At 39.4% G+C, this 18,375-nt stretch overlaps 2 protein-coding genes across 2 annotated transcripts; both read right to left on the bottom strand.

The window, feature by feature from the left end:
* Window positions 1–6,624: 6,624 nt before the first annotated feature.
* Window positions 6,625–7,156, bottom strand: LOC145607012 (uncharacterized). Its single transcript, XM_081662804.1, has 2 exons — window positions 6,924–7,156; window positions 6,625–6,766 (listed from the first exon to the last, which is right to left on the bottom strand). The coding sequence occupies exons 1-2, from the start codon at window positions 7,154–7,156 to the stop codon at window positions 6,625–6,627; spliced, it is 375 nt and encodes a 124-aa protein (XP_081518930.1).
* A 409-nt stretch (window positions 7,157–7,565) lies between these two features.
* On the bottom strand, window positions 7,566–8,354 carry LOC145607011 (uncharacterized). The gene is made up of 2 exons (XM_081662803.1): window positions 8,167–8,354; window positions 7,566–8,112 (listed from the first exon to the last, which is right to left on the bottom strand). Exons 1-2 carry the CDS (start codon window positions 8,352–8,354, stop codon window positions 7,566–7,568), a joined length of 735 nt encoding a protein of 244 aa, XP_081518929.1.
* Window positions 8,355–18,375: the final 10,021 nt, after the last annotated feature.

Below are 18,375 nucleotides of genomic sequence, written 5' to 3'. Positions count from 1 at the left end.
GTTGTTAATCGTTGTTAAACTCCATTATCCCCCCCCAAGTGACCTTGTTTGCCGATAGCAGACAAGGTCTACTTGACAAAAATACTGGGAGCGAAAAAACTCCGTTTTCCCCCCCAAGTGACCTTGTTTGTCGATAGCAGACAAGGTCTACTTGACAAAAATACTGGGAGCAAAAAAACTCCGTTTCCCCCCCCTCCCCCGAGTGACCTTGTTTGCTGATAGCAGTCAATTTCTACATGACAAAAATGCTGGAGACCGAAAAACGGAAGTTTAAGGGTCTTATTTCGTTGGGTGGGAAAAATAGGAAATTGGAAACACGTGTCATTCATCCCGCCGTTGCTTTTTAAAACGTTAAGTGTATCTCGTCCGTTGGATCTCTGAACCGCCTTTCACTTCAACTGTTTTTTCAACTTCCCTTTTTAGATCAAAAATTCACTTTCACTTCTCACTTTTCACGTCTTATTTTCCTTCATTTCTCTCTTTGAAGCTTTCATTCCACCAATCTTCTCACACTTTTTCCTGAAAGTTTGTTGGCGTCTTTTACCGTTCTTCACTGTACGACTTTTCTGCATTATTTGCGGTAGTGAAAGTATCTTTTTGTTGATTCCTGTCGAAGGTATTATCAAACCCTAACTTCTAATTTTGCATGTTGTTTTTCTTTGCTGTTTATTTTTTTTATTTTTTTATTTTTATTTTTTTTTTTATAAATGTCTGAAAATGGTGTTAAGGAAGAGTTCCCCAGTCTTAGCACTGTTAGGCGTCGCTTGATTAGGAAATCTTTAGGCACAGAAATCGGTAGGAATCAGGGTAGTTCGTCATCCCTTTATGACAATATTGATTACCCTTTTGAACCTTTATCCTCCGAGGAACAAAAGCGTGCTTATATCTGTCATAGGACTAATGCTCATCGTTAACAAGCTCTTAATCCCACCAATCCTGATATTCCTGCCGGTACTAAAATTCTTGACGTTGAGCCTATTAGTGTCCGTTATCATTTACGCAGCTTTGTCGAGAAACGGTATTTTTGATCAATACGGCACCAACGTTGGCAATATAGGTATAAACACTATGCTGGGAGTAAAGCGTACCAGTTATCAGCCTGAGGCTGCTGCTCGTGAGGTTGCTAAAGCGGCTGAATCCAATAAACAACCTGCACTACTAGAAAAGTGTCGTTTTCCGACGGAAAAAATTCCTCGGAAACACCCTATTTTCCGTCGGAAATAGGGTTTCCGACGGAATTCCGTTGGAACATGTCGTCGGAAAATCCTTCGAAGGAAAAATGGCCTTTTCCGACAAAATTTCCGTCGGAAACACATTTCCGACGAAATTGCCGACGGAAAAATCATGCATCGGAAGACAAATTGGGGCCCGGAAAAGTCCGTCGTAAATTTCCGACGAAAAACAAACCCGTCGGAAACTAATACCAAAAGAAAAAAAACCCACCCCACCCCACCCCACACCACCACCCACCATCACGTCCAACCCCCACTGCCATTCCACAAGCCAAAGATAAAAAAAAACCCCACCCCAACCCCCACACCACCACGCACCACCACGTCGAACCCCCACTGCCACCCTACAAGCCCTAAGCCGAACTCTAGATGCCACCACCACCTTAACCCATTCAACCCTAACCCACCTAACCCGAACTAACCCACCCACCACCACGACCCTAACCCAATAACCCAGATCTACCACCACCTTAACCCATTTAACCCTAACCCATTTAACTATAACCCACCTAACCAATAAAACCCACCACATCCGACCAAACCACCAGATCCGACCACCCACATAACCCATAAAACCGACCAACCCACCTAACCCATAAAATGAAACCACCACGACACCAAGCCACCACACAAGGCACCACAAAACCAAAAAAAAAGTTAATAAAGACTTGAAAACATACCTTATTTACTGAAATTGGCTTCGAATCCTTGAAATTTGTTTTAAATAGGCCAAATTCGACCATGAAAAGTATAGATCTACACATTTCATGGTCGAATTTCACCAAAGAAACCATTAATTACGATTTTTGACCATAAAAACAACAAGAAATAGAAGAAAAATGAGGAAAGTGAAGAAAGAAGAAGAAGAAGATGGAGGAGGAGAGAGGAAGAGAAGAAGCGGAGGAGAGAGAGAAAGAGAAGTGCGGAAGAGAGAGAAAGAGAAGCTGGAGAGAGAGAGAGAGGCTGGTGAAATGAATGGGGGAGGAGAAAGCCCTAGAGGTTTTTAAAAGGTCGGTTTTTTAATTATATATAATTATATTTTTCGACGGAATATTCCGTCGGAAATTTCCGACGGATTTTAATTCCATCGGAAAATTAATTTTCCAATGGATTTTTTTGTCGGAAATTTCCGACGGATTTTAATTCCGTCGGAAATTTAATATTCCGACGGAATTTTCCGTCGGAAAGCGTATTTACACCGACAGATTTATTTTCCGTCGTTAATTTCCGACGGAATGATAAAATCCGTCGGAAACAAACGCCGGAATAAAAATCCGTCGGAAATTCCGAAGTTTACGACGGAATTTCGTGTCCGTCGGAACAATTCCGTCGGAAATCAGCCTTTTTCTAGTAGTGCTGGGCAAGCTCAGATTGTGAGCTCTTCTAAATCTGATGAAATGGAAATTCCCCCAAATCCTGAAGGAAATCAGCCATCTCCTGTGCGCGATTCTGCCGTTAACTTTGTTCTTGGAGACAACGAGACTCAAGAAGGTAGTGTCAATAATGCCGAGAGTAGAGAGGACATTGTTGATATGACCGTAGAAGTCATTAAGGAAGAGAATTTGGATGAGGGGTACAACTCTGAGACAGATGATGCGGACTTCTGACAACCCCTTATCCTGCCTGACGACGGTAAAGTTGCGAAGGCTAAGATAAATGAGACTTTTAGGAAAACGACACTTAAAAAGGATTACTGCCGTCGTGCCAAAGCATTTTTCAACCATCCGGACGGGTATGAGCTGACAATTCCTCCTTCTGGGTGTTCAGTATTAGACTGTTCGGCAGGTCATGTCGCCGTTTACCTTAAGCATTTTGATTTCGGCCTTCGTCTTCCTCTACATCCTTTTGTCGCTAAAATTTTGAAGGCTTGGAATGTTTGTTTGGTACAGCTAACTCCTCCCACCATCCGTGCCGTTATTGCCACGGTATGGGTTATGCTGTACCGAAATTATCCTCTAACCCTTAATGCATTTAGGTGATTGCTCACCTTGGAGAGAGATGGCCAATCGGAAGGATGGTGGTCCTTATATACTCAGCCTCACAAATATACCATCCATCCTAAATTGTCAAGCTGCAAAGGCTGGCAAGACAAATTTTTCTTCATGTCAGTTCCTGATGACTTCCCACTTTGGAGAACATTTTTTAGACCTCACCCAAGGTTTGGTTCAATTCCCGAGAGAGATCTCGGCAAACACGAGCAAAGAGCTGTCAATCATTTTGACATCTCGGAATCTGATAATGGTGACGGCAAAGTCCGTTTAACTCCTAAGGTGTGGGTGCCGAATGGTGGTCCTTATATACTCAGCCTCACAAATATACCATCCATCCTAAATTGTCAAGTTGCAAAGGCTGGCAAGACAAATTTTTCTTCATGTCAGTTCCTGATGACTTCCCACTTTGGAGAACATTTTTTAGACCTCACTCAAGGTTTGGTTCAATTCCCGAGAGAGATCTCGGCAAACACGAGCAAAGAGCTGTCAATCATTTTGACATCTCGGATTCTGATAATGGTGACGGCAAAGTCCGTTTAACTCCTAAGGTGTGGGTGGCGAATGTGAGTTACATTCTTGGCAACGCGCCTTTTTCTCGTGTCGGTCTCTGCTGGGCTGACAATCATGGTACTAATTCACTTATTTTTATTAACTTGAACTTTTGCTACTCTTTTACGTTATCTGTTTTGTTGAAGACGCTATTTTGTCCTAATTTTACATTCTTGCTTATCAACATTTCAGGTACCGACAATCTAGACAACAAACAACTTGGGTTGTCTGCCAACGGAAGAAGAGTTATCAAGCGCTGTCTGAAAGCCTCAACACCTTCGTACGACACTCTTGCTATATATTGTAGTCGTGCTCCTGTTATCAGTGCTAAGAGAAGGGCTGAGAAAATGGCTGATGACAATGCAAAGAAGAGAAAGATGACATCTCTTGCCAATCGGCGTGGTGGCAGCACTGGGGTTAGCAGCCCCAGACAACCTGAAGGACGTACTGCAAAGAAAAACGAGATAGCTCCCCCTTCACCCAAAGTTCAAGTGGACAAGGTGGTTCAAAGCCTTGAGGCTATTATTAAGAAGGTGGTTGATGGCGTGGAGATTGAAGATCTCAACAATATTGCCGAATCTCCCCGTCCAATTCAGCCTTCCACTTTCGATCAGCCGACAACAATCACTGCTTCTACTACTGCCGGCGGTTTTGACACAAGCATTCTCGGCCTCATCTATCGGTCCAACCAATGGATTGAGCGTCCCAACGAGAGGTATCTGGAAGCAGTGATCAAAGGGTTTTCTGTCCCAGCAGGCCGCTTTGAAGATTGTTGGCAACCCGTCATCGATGCTTGACGGAATGAGTCCATGATTACTGATGACCCAATGCAGGGTGGGACTCTCGGTTATCGGCTCCTAAGCAACCTAACTCTCCCAATGGACAGACCTGCTGGTCCCATTGGCCCTCTTGCTGCCATGCACATGCATAATATGATGAAGGTATTCTTCTCATCATTTTTATTGTTATTTTACATTATCTTAATTTTATTTATTATTATTATTTATTATATATATTTTTTTAGAAAAGAAGATTTTACTGTGCTTTATTACTATTATCACTGGCATACTAATTTATCTTTTACCTTATATACCCCAGGCCGTTATGTCTGGTACTGAGCTTGTTGAGATGTACCGATATTATCAAGAGCAACATCATCAAGCTTCTGTTAAGCAAAGCGCTCTACAAACGGCCTTAGACAATGCTGATAAGGCTTTAAACAAGTTGAAGGAAGCCAAGAAGAGAGATGATCTTGAGATGTCGTCTCTTAGGGAGAAAGCTTCCAAAGTGGAGGGTCTTAAGCTAGAAATTCAACAGCTTAAGACTCAAATTGCTGAGAATAACAAAGCTATTGAGCGCCTTCCTACTCTTGAGAAGGATCTCGGCGAGGCTAAGATTACCATCCACAACCTTGAAGAGAAGGTTCAAAAGCTGGAAGGTGATAAGCCAGGAGTACGACAGAGAGTCGTTAGTCACTATCTGGCATCTCAAGAATTTTGCACACAGCTTCAAGACCGTTTTTATGGAGGATGGACGGCTGCTCAGAGATGTATCACTCATGCTGCCGGATAGAAGAAAAAGGTCTGGGCTAAGGTCGAAAAGTCTTTTAAACGAGGAAGCTTACAAACTTCCTTCCGGCTTCGAGGAGCAAAAGATCTCGGATGAAGATCTTTTCAACCTGGTGCCGAGTGCTGATGACGGCCTTAAGGATCCTAGCATTTTGAACTCCCTAGTGCCTGAAGATACACAAGCTTGAAGGGGCGGGCAGTCATCACCAACATCTTCTTGTGGGTCTTGCATAATTGGGCCTTATCATCTATGATTGTAATCTTTTGTTTTTGTTCATAACTTATCTTTTGACAATGCTGTTTTATCGGCATATACCCCTTTTTTGTGGTGATGCCTATCGATTGTCATATTTATCTATTTGTAAACCTACTGTTTTATTCTCAAACACTATGTTTAAAGAACATGTCATCTTTAATTATCAGCAAATCGTTCTTAACTTTTACTTGCTAAAATGTTTCAAAAATTTTGCCATATATTTCGTGAGCCTATAGTATATTGACTCTCTGCTTGTAACAATCTTATCAAATCAACTGTTTCCACCCTTTATTCTTATCTCCTGCTCCCCCTAGTGTATATATTTGTTTATACAACTATATACAATAGGCCGGTATTAATGTTACTGGTTCAAAGTACAACATTGGTCACCTACTGCTTTACTTTCATAGCCAGTTAGGTACCCTCTCGGCGATCATTTATCTGGGCTATGTCTCTTGTCGGCATATACCCAAATTGATTTTGCCGGTATTTATATTTTAAACCAGCAACCTCGTGAGATAATTATTACAAGTGATCAGGTTGCAAGTGCATTAACTTCACGGAAGCGGTTTTTAGCTGTCCGTCCCACTTAACGGTGGTCTGTTAAGTGGAGGATGCCTGTTTCCAACACAATTTGTATGAAGTTCCTTATATTCATCACTGATATCTTTTTTACCGATATCAGCTTCATTGTTTACAAAAGGACTTTTACATTTCTTGTATATAATACTTTTTTAGTACTGCCGTATTCCATAAATTTTTTAACGGTTTTCCACCTATCGTTTCTAGGTAATAAGCACCTTGCATTACCATATCTCTAACTCAATATGGTCCTTCCCAGTTCGCTGTCAACTTCCCATCTTCATTCCCCTTTAATTTCCTATTGTTGTCGTTCTTCGCAATACCAGATCCCTTTTACATAAAGGGCGATAAGCAACTCGCTTGTTGTAAGCCCTTGACATTCTATCTTTGTAGGCAGCCGATTTAACTGCTGCCTTCTCCCGTACTTCAGGTAGGAAATCTAGTTGTTAACATAACAACAAGTCATTCTGATCTTCACAGTAATGCTGAATTCTAAATGTCGGCAACCCTACTTCTGCCGGCACCACTGCCTCTGCGCTGAAGACCAATGTGAAGGGTGATTCTCCTGTTGCTTCTCTAACCGTTGTTCTGTTGCCCATAGAATTTCAGGAATCAAATCAGCAAAAAAAACCTTTGCATCTTCAATTATCTTTTTTATTGCCGTTATGATTTGCTTATTTGCTGGTTCTGCCTAGCCGTTTGACTATGGATGCCTACTGCCGCATATGCGAATTTCACCTTATACATGGTCAATAGTTCCTTGACTGGCTTACAATCAAACTGAGATTCATGATCAAAGACCATTGCCATTGGCAACCCAAATCTTGTGAAAATGCTCTTCCATATAAACTTTTTCACCTCCGTTGCCGTTATCTTTGTTACCGGTTCTGCTTCAATCCACTCTGTGAAATAATCTATTCCCACTATCAAAAATTTTCTTCCACCCGTTGCTGAAGGAAACGGCTCTACTATATCCATTCCCCATTGTGCAAAAGGAACTGGATTAAGTATCGGCGTTAAATCGTTTGAAGGCAAATTGATTACAGGCGCAAACTTCTGACATTTCTCACATTTTTCACATATTTGACTGCATCCTCATTCATAGTCGGCCATCCAGTATTATCCCCTTCTCATTGCTTCTCGAGACAGAGCTCTTGCGCCAAGATGATTGCCACAAGTGCCCTCATGCAATTCTTCAATTAACCTTGCAGAGTCAAAATCCGTTATGCACCTCTGTAACAGCAATGAGAATCCTCTCTTATACAACTGACCCTGGTGCATAACGAACCACACACTATCATTTCGCAGCTTTTTCGACTCCCCCTTATCTAGTGGCAACGCTCCATATAGGAGATACGCTATAATTTTATCATACCATTGGGTGCCGTTACTGATACACAACACCTCCTCTGATCCTTCTTCTATACTCTTTTGATTCAAAATCTCCACCATAACTGTTCTCTAAGTCATTAAAACTTGAACTTGCCAATCTTGCCAGTGCATCGGCTTGTGCATTCTGCACTCTCGGTACCAGCCTGATTTCAAAATACTGCAAATGTGCCGTTAACTGCTTCATCTTTACAAGATATCTTATCATTGTTGGCTCTCGTGTTTCATATTCTCCACTATACTGACTGGACACTAGCTGAGAATCAGTCGTTAGAACCAGTCGTTTTGCTTCCACTGCTATTGACAACTGAACTCCGGCTATTGCAGCTTCATACTCAGCCTTATTGTTGGCGGCTTTGAACTTAAACTTTATTGCATACTCAAAAAATTTGCCATCTAGATTCGTTATCACAATTCCTGCCCCTGACCTTGTTGACGTTGCAGAACCGTCAACTGATACCTTCCAAGTTCCCAACTCTTCCTCCTCATCTGTGTATGACGTCTCAACAATAAAATCCGACAGGGCCTGAGCCTTGATTGACGTTCTGGGCTTGTAATGTATCTCATACTCCGATTACTCCACTGCCCATGTTAATAACCGGCCTGATGTATCCATCTTATGCAATGATTTTTCCAGTGGATGATTCGTTAGAACATCTATAGGACGAGCATCGAAATACGGCCTCAATTTCCTTTTTTCCATCACCACTTCCAATGCCATTTTTTCTACCACCGGATATCTGCGCTCAGCCGCATTTAGCACACGACTGACAAAGTATATCGGCATCTGTTGTTTCTTCCTTTCTACTAACAGCATGCCGCATTTGTTTTTGGTGAAGCCGAGATGTACAATTGTAACAATTCTCCCTTCTCCGGTCTTGCTACCGTTGGAAGTGATCTTAGATGATTTCTCACTACTTCCAATGCGTCACTTTGCTCCTTTCCCCATTCAAACGTTTTATTTTACCGTAAAACCATAAAAAATGGTAGAGCCTTATCAGCTGACTTGCTGATAAACCTAGTTAACCTTGCCATTCTGCCAGTTAACCTTTGTATATCCCGAATAGTTTTCGGCTGCTTCATCTCCAATACTGCATTCACCTTATAAGGTTTCGCATCTATTCCTCGTTCACTGACCATGAAGCTAAAAAACTTCCCTGATCGAACCCCAAACACACATTTCTCCGGGTTTAATATCATCTGATATTTTCGCAATGTCTCAAAGGTTTCCTTCAAATCCGCTATGTGATCTTCCTTCTCCTTACTTTTTACAATTGTATCATCCACGTACACCTCTACATTCCGTCCCTTTTGCTTTTCAAAAATCTTATCCACCAACTTCTGATATCTTGCTCTCGCATTTTTCAACCCAAACGACATTGCTTTATAACAATATACACTAGCATCCGTTATAAAAGCTGTTTTTGCCTTGTCTGCCTTATGAAGACTGAGCTGATGGTACCCCGAGAAGGCATCTAAGAAGCTGAGCATAGCATAGTCGAAAGTGGAATCTACCGGCCTATCTATTCGGGGCAGTGGATAACAATCTTTAGGACAGGCTTTGTTCAAATCGGTGAAGTGCACACACATTCGCCATTTTCCTGTCGGCTTTCTTATCATTACCACATTCGCCAACCACTTCGGATATGTACAAGGTTCAGTAAACCTTGCCGCTAAGAGCTTGTTAACCTCAGCTTGTATGGCTTCTATTTTTTCAGTAGAGAAATTGCGTTTTTTTTGCCTTATCGGTCTGAACTTTCTATCCACATTTAACTTATGCTCCGTCACCTCTGGATGTATCCCCGGCATCTCACTTGCCGAAAATGCAAAAACATCTGCATTCTCCCGCAACAGACTTATTAGATGACATCTCATATCCACATCCCTGTCTGCCCCAACATTGACCATCCTGCTCGAACCACCTGGTCGCAACTCAACCTGCACAGTTTCTCCACCCAGTGACAGTCTTGGGATCTCTTCTAGCCTTGCATCAAAGTTCTTCATAGCCAAATCCTGCACTGTCGGCTCTTGTTCCTTTTTAGGATTATTTGGAATCTGACCATTTCCAACCGGATTCTTTAAAGCCGTTACATAACAAGACTTTGCCATTACCTGCCCTCCATGGACCTTGTCAACAGCCCCCAAATTTGACACATAAGGTATTGTGAGATGATAAGTTGACACTACTGCCTGCACATCATGGATTATCGGTCTGCTGATAATTGCGTTATAAGCCGACGGTACATCAACCACATAGAACCTATCATTAGCTGAGGTTCGGTGTTGACGGTCTTGCCGCCTGTCAGACTCTCATGCAAGGACAGCGAGTGCCTTGTAGAAGTTTCTTTGAAGCTGTTTGGAAAGCTCGAAGTAGAGGCTGACTCAGACAGCTGCTGGTGTCTCTTTCGCCCAATGATGTGTCGAGCATTAGAGACAGATTTTTTGCTTGCCTCTGGCTGTTCTTGCCGAAGCTGCCTCTTGGGCAACAGAATCTTGGTCCAGTCAAGTTTTGTGATTGCCTTCTCCTTCTCCTTCTCCTTGGGATGGGGAGTTGGCTGCCTGTCCTTGACTGACTTTTTCCTCTCGGTAGGGGGATCTTTTTAGCCAGCTAACCCTTGTTAGAGCCAGCCTTGTTTTTGTTGATTATCTCCTTGATTTCACCCTTGCAAGAGTTCATGAATTTCATGAGGTGATCATCCCGGGTGACTGGAGCTTCTCCTATGGCCTTCCGGGTTTCCCCTTTTGGCCACCCGGGGGGCCGCCTGCCCGGACCCGCCTAGTCTTCATTGCGTTCCAGTTGGTCCTTGGAACGTCTATACTTAGAGATGAAGGAGCCATCCTTGGCTACATAGGTCTCCACATCGTCATCATTATCATCTTCCTTCTCAGTAAAGACCTCCGGCTGAGGCTGAGAAGACAGCTGAGGAATTCCAAAATTACCCGGTTGATTAACCGGTTGAATATTATCTTGGTAACCCAGTTGGATAACCGGTTGCAGAGTAGTAGAATCAGGAATCGGTACAGATTCTTGAACCATCTTTGAGGTACTTTCCCCACACACGGCGCCAAATGTTTTGGGTGTTTTTGTCCCTCGGGAGAGTTACAGCTCGAAGATTGGTCCGACTGGATTTGTACCTGCAAAAATAACGGAGACTCCGGATGGGTGGAGCTCCGCCTCCAACGATCAAGTTAAAAACTTGAAGAAAGGTAAAAAGTGCGGAAAATTAGGTGGGGATCTCCTTGGATTCCAAGCTCAAATATTCTCTGATGTGAGAGAAATGGGGAGTAATAAATGATTATGAATTTCTGAATGTTCCCAAAATGGGAGAATATCTCCCTATTTATAGGGTCATTGGGAATAGTGCCCTCTCTAGGTTAGTTAGGCTACGCCACAAAAGAGCGGATTTGGGGATTGGGCCCTTGAAAGCCGCAATTCTGAGGAAGTATCTGGGATTGCCACGTATCAGCTGGAGATTGGTCAGAGATGACTTGTCAGCCTCTAACACGTGGCATGCCCTCATTGGTCCAAGTGGCAGGGGTAAAAATACCCCAAACACTAAGATTTGTTATTAATCTGTTTAGTATCATGCCTAGGGTCTTACTATTAACGATTTTTTGATGATGTATTTATGATGATGATTGTTGTATTGATCATATGTTGTTTGATTATTCAAGATTTGTCGTTATTTCTTGATCACGCCCCCTTTTTGCATGTTTAAAAGAAATTTGGACTTGAATCACGCCTAATAAGATTAAAAATTTGATTTAGGTTTAAATATGACTTTAATTCAAGTGATCACCAATGTTAGATTTGATTGATCACCAATGTTAGATTTGATTGTACATTAATAATTAACCAACATAGATTAAGGGCCTGTTCATATTTACTGAATTGAGCTGAACTGAACTGAACTGAACTGATTGGAACTGAACTGAACTGAACTGAACTGATTGGAGCTGAACTGAACTGAAATTAAGTAAATGTGAACATGCCCTAAGCAGGTTGTTTGGAGAGTTCTTAGCAAACTACAAACTAGGAAAAGATCAATCAAAGAATACAATAATTGATTTCACTCACACATAATAAGGAAACAAGCTGAAAATGGAAAGATGCATGGTTAAAGATATCAAAGAATATTCAATAAATTATAGCTCATCAATTAAGGACTTGATTGTTGATTGGGTCAATAAAGGAGTCAACACTCAATTAAAGATCTTATGAAGACCATGGAATCAATCAAATGAAGCTAAAACGGGAAATGTATAACTTGATTAGCAGATTATTATCCGCGCAGTGGTCCCAACTGAGTACCGACAGTATAGACTCAAGTGCACGCACATTTCAGAGTAACTCAACCGCCTTACTGAGCCTTTCTAAGAAAGGCAACTTCCCTTCAAAGCTCGGACTATTTGAAGACATATAATGAATGCTTGGGTGTAGGGAATATTTCAAGCATTATGATAACCCCAAACTTGAACCCCACTGTGATCATACACTAAAGTACGGTGGCGTTCCAAAGGGAAAGAAAAAGAGCAAAAAGAGTCGCCAACAAGTTTTAGGAACTTGTAAACCCAAAAGACAATCCAAAAGGACCATCAACTCCATAAGGTCTTGAACCAAACAGGGTCCGGGGATGAGGGTACGAATCCAATCTACAAAAGAAAGGACCCGCCCTATAAAATAGGCCTCTACTTTGTTCTGCTCGTATTCATGTGCGCTTTTCGAATAACATACAAACATTATATTAAACCTACCCTGTTTAATCTATGTCGGTTGAATATTAATGCACAAACAAAACTATTATTGGCGATCACTTGAGTTAAAATCACATTAGCCTAAACCAAATTAATAATTATCTTATTAAGCGTGATTTCAAGTACAAATTCCCTTTAACAATCATAAAAGGTGTGATCAAGCAATAACAATAAAATAAAACAAGCAACATAATAAATCAATAATAATAATAGTAACATGATAAGGCATAATAAAGCTTAAATATAATAGCAAGATCCTAGGCATGATACTAACAAGATTAATAACAAATCCTAGCATGTCACTAAACAATAAAGATCAAAGCTTTAAACCTAACATGGTACTAACATGATATTAGAAAGAGTAAAGGCATCCTAAACATGATACTAGAAAGCATTAAAAACATCCTAACATGATACTAGGAATTAAATACATCCTAACATGATACTAGGAATATTAAACAATAATAAGCAAATCTAAACATGCTTTCTACATTGAAAGAGAGTAATAAGATTACATACTTTGAAGCCTTGTACCTCTTTCTAATAACAAAATACACAAGTTAGTAACTTCAATGAAAATAAATAAACAATAATTAAAGAATTAAAGAATTAAATTAAAATCAAATTAAATAAAGTTTTGACTAGTTTTGGACCAAACCCTCAGAAATTATCAACCTTTCACGTCTAGGGCGAAGGCAACTTCGAACTTGGATAGGAGATTCTAAGTCTTGTGAATGCGGAATATTGTGTGTAAAAAGGTAGTTTAGAAATAGAGAGAGAGAGAAAATAAGAATTAAGGAAGAATGTTGATTGTGAATGATTTTTGAAAATAGGGATTCGGATGCTATTTATAATGAAAATAGTCCAGAAAAATCATAGAATTTGATAAGGAATAAAACTCCACGTTGTCGCCAGGAATCAACTCTGTCGCGACGCGACAATGTCTTTCGCGAGGCGACAGGGTCTGTCGCGCGGCGACAGAGTCTATCGCGTGGCGACAGATTTGTCGTTTGGCGACAACCTGTATTAGCGCGTTTTTCCTTCACGCGGAATCTGATCTTTAATCAACTTGATCTACGGAATCCGTACAGAAGATAAAATATATATTTTTAAGATAACAAAACGATATTTTATTCCAAATAAAAATCTATTAAAGATAATTAATTATTAAATCTAATAATATTAGAATTAAAAAGAACTTTCTAGAAACTTCTAGAAAACTATAATTAATCCTAATAATTTTAGGAATAATAATTAATATTGGGCCCTCCTCTAGATCATTGGGCCGTATTTAAATAATTAACCAGGCCCAGTTTAGTATTTTGGCCATAACTTCCTCAATATTCATCGGAATTGATCTTATAATATATCATTAGAAAGGTCTTTTCGAGCCCCATCCATCTACACTATTATTGGACCTTAATTATGGACCAAACTAAACTGGTTCGGCTATTTTCAAATAAACAAAGTCATTTTCAAAAACAGAGAGAAAAGAATTTAATTAAAACTAAACCGCAACACTTGACTTTCAAACCACTTTCACCTAATTCGATAATAACACAACGTGAAAGGCGTTCATCACTGGGTTTGGTTTTGGGGAGACACAAATGGGTGTCTACATTGGGCAACAAGCAAAAACAAGTCCCATGATCTGATTGAAGGAGCGAATCAAGGAAATATCAATCACCAAGTCAACGTTTCCTAAGATATGAAGATGTCAATCAATATTGTCAACATTACCATAATAGCAAGGATCCTTCAATACTTATCTTTATTAGACTTTTAAATTATTATAAATAGGATTCTCATTGTAATAGAATTCATTCACATATTCATACATTGTCTAATACAATTTACTACACTTTTATACTAAAATCTTTGATTTATGTTATCTTTACTGACATCAGTTCGTCCTTGCTCAGAAATGCCTCTCTTATCTTGATCCTTGTTCTTCGATTTATAATTATTATTATGATTCTATTTATTGATCTTAACTAATTCATTTGTAGGTTGTGTTTATTTTCTTTTGGCATATATTATTACTAAAACCCCATAAAACCTTTAACAAATTCCTGGAAACCCCTTTCTAAGATTTGTCCTAAACAAATTGGTGCCCACCGTGGGGCTTGTAGTAAAAAATTTGCTAAAACCTTTAAACAAAAAACCTAAATCCAAGCCATGTCTGGAAACTAAGGATGGATTACCATGGCCGATATCCATGAGGAAATGAATTCGTTGAGGAAAACCCTAGACTCACAAAAAATAAATAGAAACATTGTTGGAAGGAAAAGTCCAAACAAAAGCCAAACTAGCCCAACTAACTTTTGAGAACAAATCCTTGAGGAATCAAGTTCACTCAATGGTATCAGCAAATGTTAATTCGAGACGTAAAAACGAAGAAATTTTTAGATCTCGAGATCGTACCCCGCCTCGCGCTATGTTTCATCAAAAAGTTGGGTAATCATAGTCCATTCTGAGTAGGTAGGAGTCAGTTTTGAAAAAGGTAGTAAATTTTCATGTCAAGCGAGTAGAAGTAAAGATCAACAAGATCCCCGGTGTTCCTCGGCCAATCAAGGAAGAAGCCGACAATAGTTATGCCGACTCACCGTTTGTCGAATCCATTGAGCTAGTGGAAATTCCAAAGCGGTTTGTCATTCGAAACATGCCAACATATGATGGTACCGGAAATCCCGATGAACATGTTGCACTCTACAAACAAAAGATGATGACTAGCTTTGTACCACAAAATATTCGAGAGGCGATCATGTGCAAAAGCTTTGGAGCCACTTTATCAGGTCCGGCCCTTACTTGGTTTATTAACTTACCTAATTATTCTATTAGATCCTTTGCTGAAATGATCAACATGTTCAAAGTAGAATATGCAACTAGTCGCCCGCTCAAGAAACAATCAAGCGATCTATACCACATTAGACAACGAAGTGATGAAACACTCTAGAATTATTTGAATCACTTTAACAAGGAGAAAGTAAAGATCTATAAGTGTGACATCCCCACTGCAATGGAAGCATTCCGTCAAGGCCTTTTTGAAGAACATGGGCTCTACAAGGAACTAACCAAGTACCCTTGTGCAACATTCGAAGATGTGCAAGCTAAAGCTATGGCCCAAGTGCGATTTGAGGAGGACCAATATGGACGGATTGTTACAAACTGAGTTGGTCTAATGACATTCGGAGAATTGCAAGCATTACTCGTTTCAAGTAACATTTTACCTACTTTTTCCTTACTTTGTTTCAATGCATATTTAGCTTGGTTATTCTTATGTACTCTAGATTCTCATCCCGTCATTGGGGGCTTTAGATGTTCCTCTTTATTTTGGTTGCATTTCTGGCTTCTGAACTCAGGTTGTCATTCAAACTCAGCTCGGAAAAGAAAAAATTTCTTTGTCCTTTTTGAATTCTTAACTCAGTTCTTCCGTCCATACTCAGTTAGGAACAGAAGTAATTTATTTCTTTGTCCTTTTTGAATTCTAAACTTAGTTCTTCCGTCCATACTTAGTTCGAAATAGAAGTATATTTATTTCTTTGTCCTTTTTGAATTCTGAACTTAGTTCTTCCGTACATACTCAGTTCGGAACAGAAGTAAATTTATTTCTTTGTCCTTTTTGAATTCTGAACTTAGTTCTCCCGTCCATACTTAGTTCGGAACAGAAGTAAATTTATTTCTTTGTCCTTTCGTCCATACTCAATTCGGAACCGAATAAATTAAATTCATTTATCTTTTTAAAATTTAAACACAATTCTCCTATCCGTACTCAGTTAGCTACCATACTAAACCAAATCAGTTTGTCTTTTCTGACTTTCGAACTTAGTTTCTACATCCGAACTGAGCTCGGTATAGAAATGAATCAATTCGTCTTTGTTTATACTTTTCTCTTGAACTTAATTACCTCTTGAACGTTGAAATTATTACGCTTTGTTGATTTGCGACCTTTAATCGTTTTATTTTTCAAAGTGGTTGTAAGAAATAGGTGAAGACACTAATACAAATATTCACATGTCATATGCATTTTTGAGTTCCAACATGTTAAGCAGGTTTCAAACAGCAAAACAGAGTACGGACATCTCAGCAAATCTGACCGGTCAGTACCAAAAGATACTACTGAAATACCTACTGTAATAAACCTGAAATACATACATATGAGATACATACAATGATGCAATACATATACGAAATACAAGGGATACACATTGTAGGGAATATTTCAAGCATCATGATAACCCCAAACTTGAACCCCACTGTGATCATACACTTAAGTATGGTGGCGTTCCAAAGGGAAAGACAAAGAGCAAAAAGAGTCGCCAACAAGTTTTAGGAACTTGTAAACCCAAAAGACAATCCAAAGGACCGTCAACTCCATAAGGTCTTGAACCAAACAGGGTCCGGGGATAAGGGTACGAATCCAATCTACAAAAGAAAGGACCCTCCCTATAAAATAGGCCTCTACTTTGTTCTGCTCGTATTCATGTGCGCTTTTCGAATAACATACAAACATTATATGAAACCTAACCTGTTTAATCTATGTTGGTTAAATATTAATGCACAAATAAAACTATTATTGGCGATCACTTGAATTAAAATCACATTAGCCTAAACCAAATTAATAATTATCTTATTAAGTGTGATTCCAAGTACAAATTCCCTTTAACAATCATAAAAGGTGTGATCAAGCAATAACAATAAAATATATCAAGCAACATAAGAATAAACAAATAAATAATAATAATCATCATGTTAATAATAAAGCTTAGGTATAATAGCAAGATCCTAGGCATGATACTAACTAGATTAATAACAACTCCTAGCATGTCACTAAGCAATAAAGATCGAAACTTTAATCCTAACATGGTACTAACATGATAACATGATATTAGAAAAGATTAAAGGCACCCTAAATATGATACTAGAAAGCATTAAATAACATCCTGACATGATACTAGAAAGCATAAATACATCCTACCATGACACTAGGAATTAAACATTAATAAACATGCTTTCTACATTGAAAGAGAGTAATAAGATTACATACTTTGAAGCCTCCTACCTCTTTCTTGCACGTCTAGGGCGAAGGCAACTTCGAACTTGGCTAAGTGATTCTAAATCTTGTGAATGCGGAATATTGTATGTAAAAAGCTAGTTTATAAAGAGAGGAAGAAAGAAAGCATATATTGCTCAAGAGAGAATAGACAGAATTAAGGAAGAGAGTCGATGAGAATTGATGATTCTGAAAACAAGGATTCGGACCCTATTTATAATGAAAATAGTCCGAAAAAACATAGAATTTGATAAGGAATAAAACTACACGCTGTCGCCAGGAATCGACTCTGTCGCGACGCGACAATGTCTGTCGCGAGGCGACAGGGTTTGTCGCGCGGCGACAGAGTCTGTCGCGTGGCGACAGACTTGTCGTTTGGCGACAACCTGTATTAGCGCGTTTTCTTCACGCGGAATCCGATCTTCAATCAAATTGATCTACGGAATCCGTACAGAAGATAAAATATGTATTTTTAAGATAATAAAACGATATTTTACTCCAAATAAAAGTCTATTTTAAAATAATTAATGATTAAATCTAATAATATTAGAATTAAATAGAACTTTCAAGAAACTTCTAGAAAATTATAATTAATCCTAATAATTTTAGGAATAATAATTAACATTGGGCCCTCCTCTAGATCATTGGGCCGTATTTAAATAATTAACCGGGCCCAGTTTAGTATATTGGCCATAACTTCCTCAATATTCATCGGAATTGGGCTTATAATATATCGTTGGAAAGGTCTTTTCGAACCCCATCCAACTACACTATTATTGGACCTTAATTATGGACCAAACTAAACTGGTTTGGCTATTTTCAAATAAATAGAGTTATTTTCAAAAACAGAAAGAGAAGAATTTTAATTAAAACTAAACCGCAACACTTAACTTCCAACCACTTTCACCTAATTCGATTATGGTTCGACGCAAAAGGTATTCATCACTGGGTTTGGTTTTGGGGAGACACAAATGGGTGTCTACACACATACATTATTATT

Source organism: Chenopodium album, chromosome 23 (assembly GCF_948465745.1).
Source record: "Chenopodium album chromosome 23, dcCheAlbu1.1, whole genome shotgun sequence".
Classification (NCBI taxonomy): Eukaryota; Viridiplantae; Streptophyta; class Magnoliopsida; order Caryophyllales; family Amaranthaceae; genus Chenopodium; species Chenopodium album.
The sequence above is the reverse complement of the archived record's forward strand: the minus strand, read 5'-3'. Positions and strand labels throughout refer to the sequence as shown.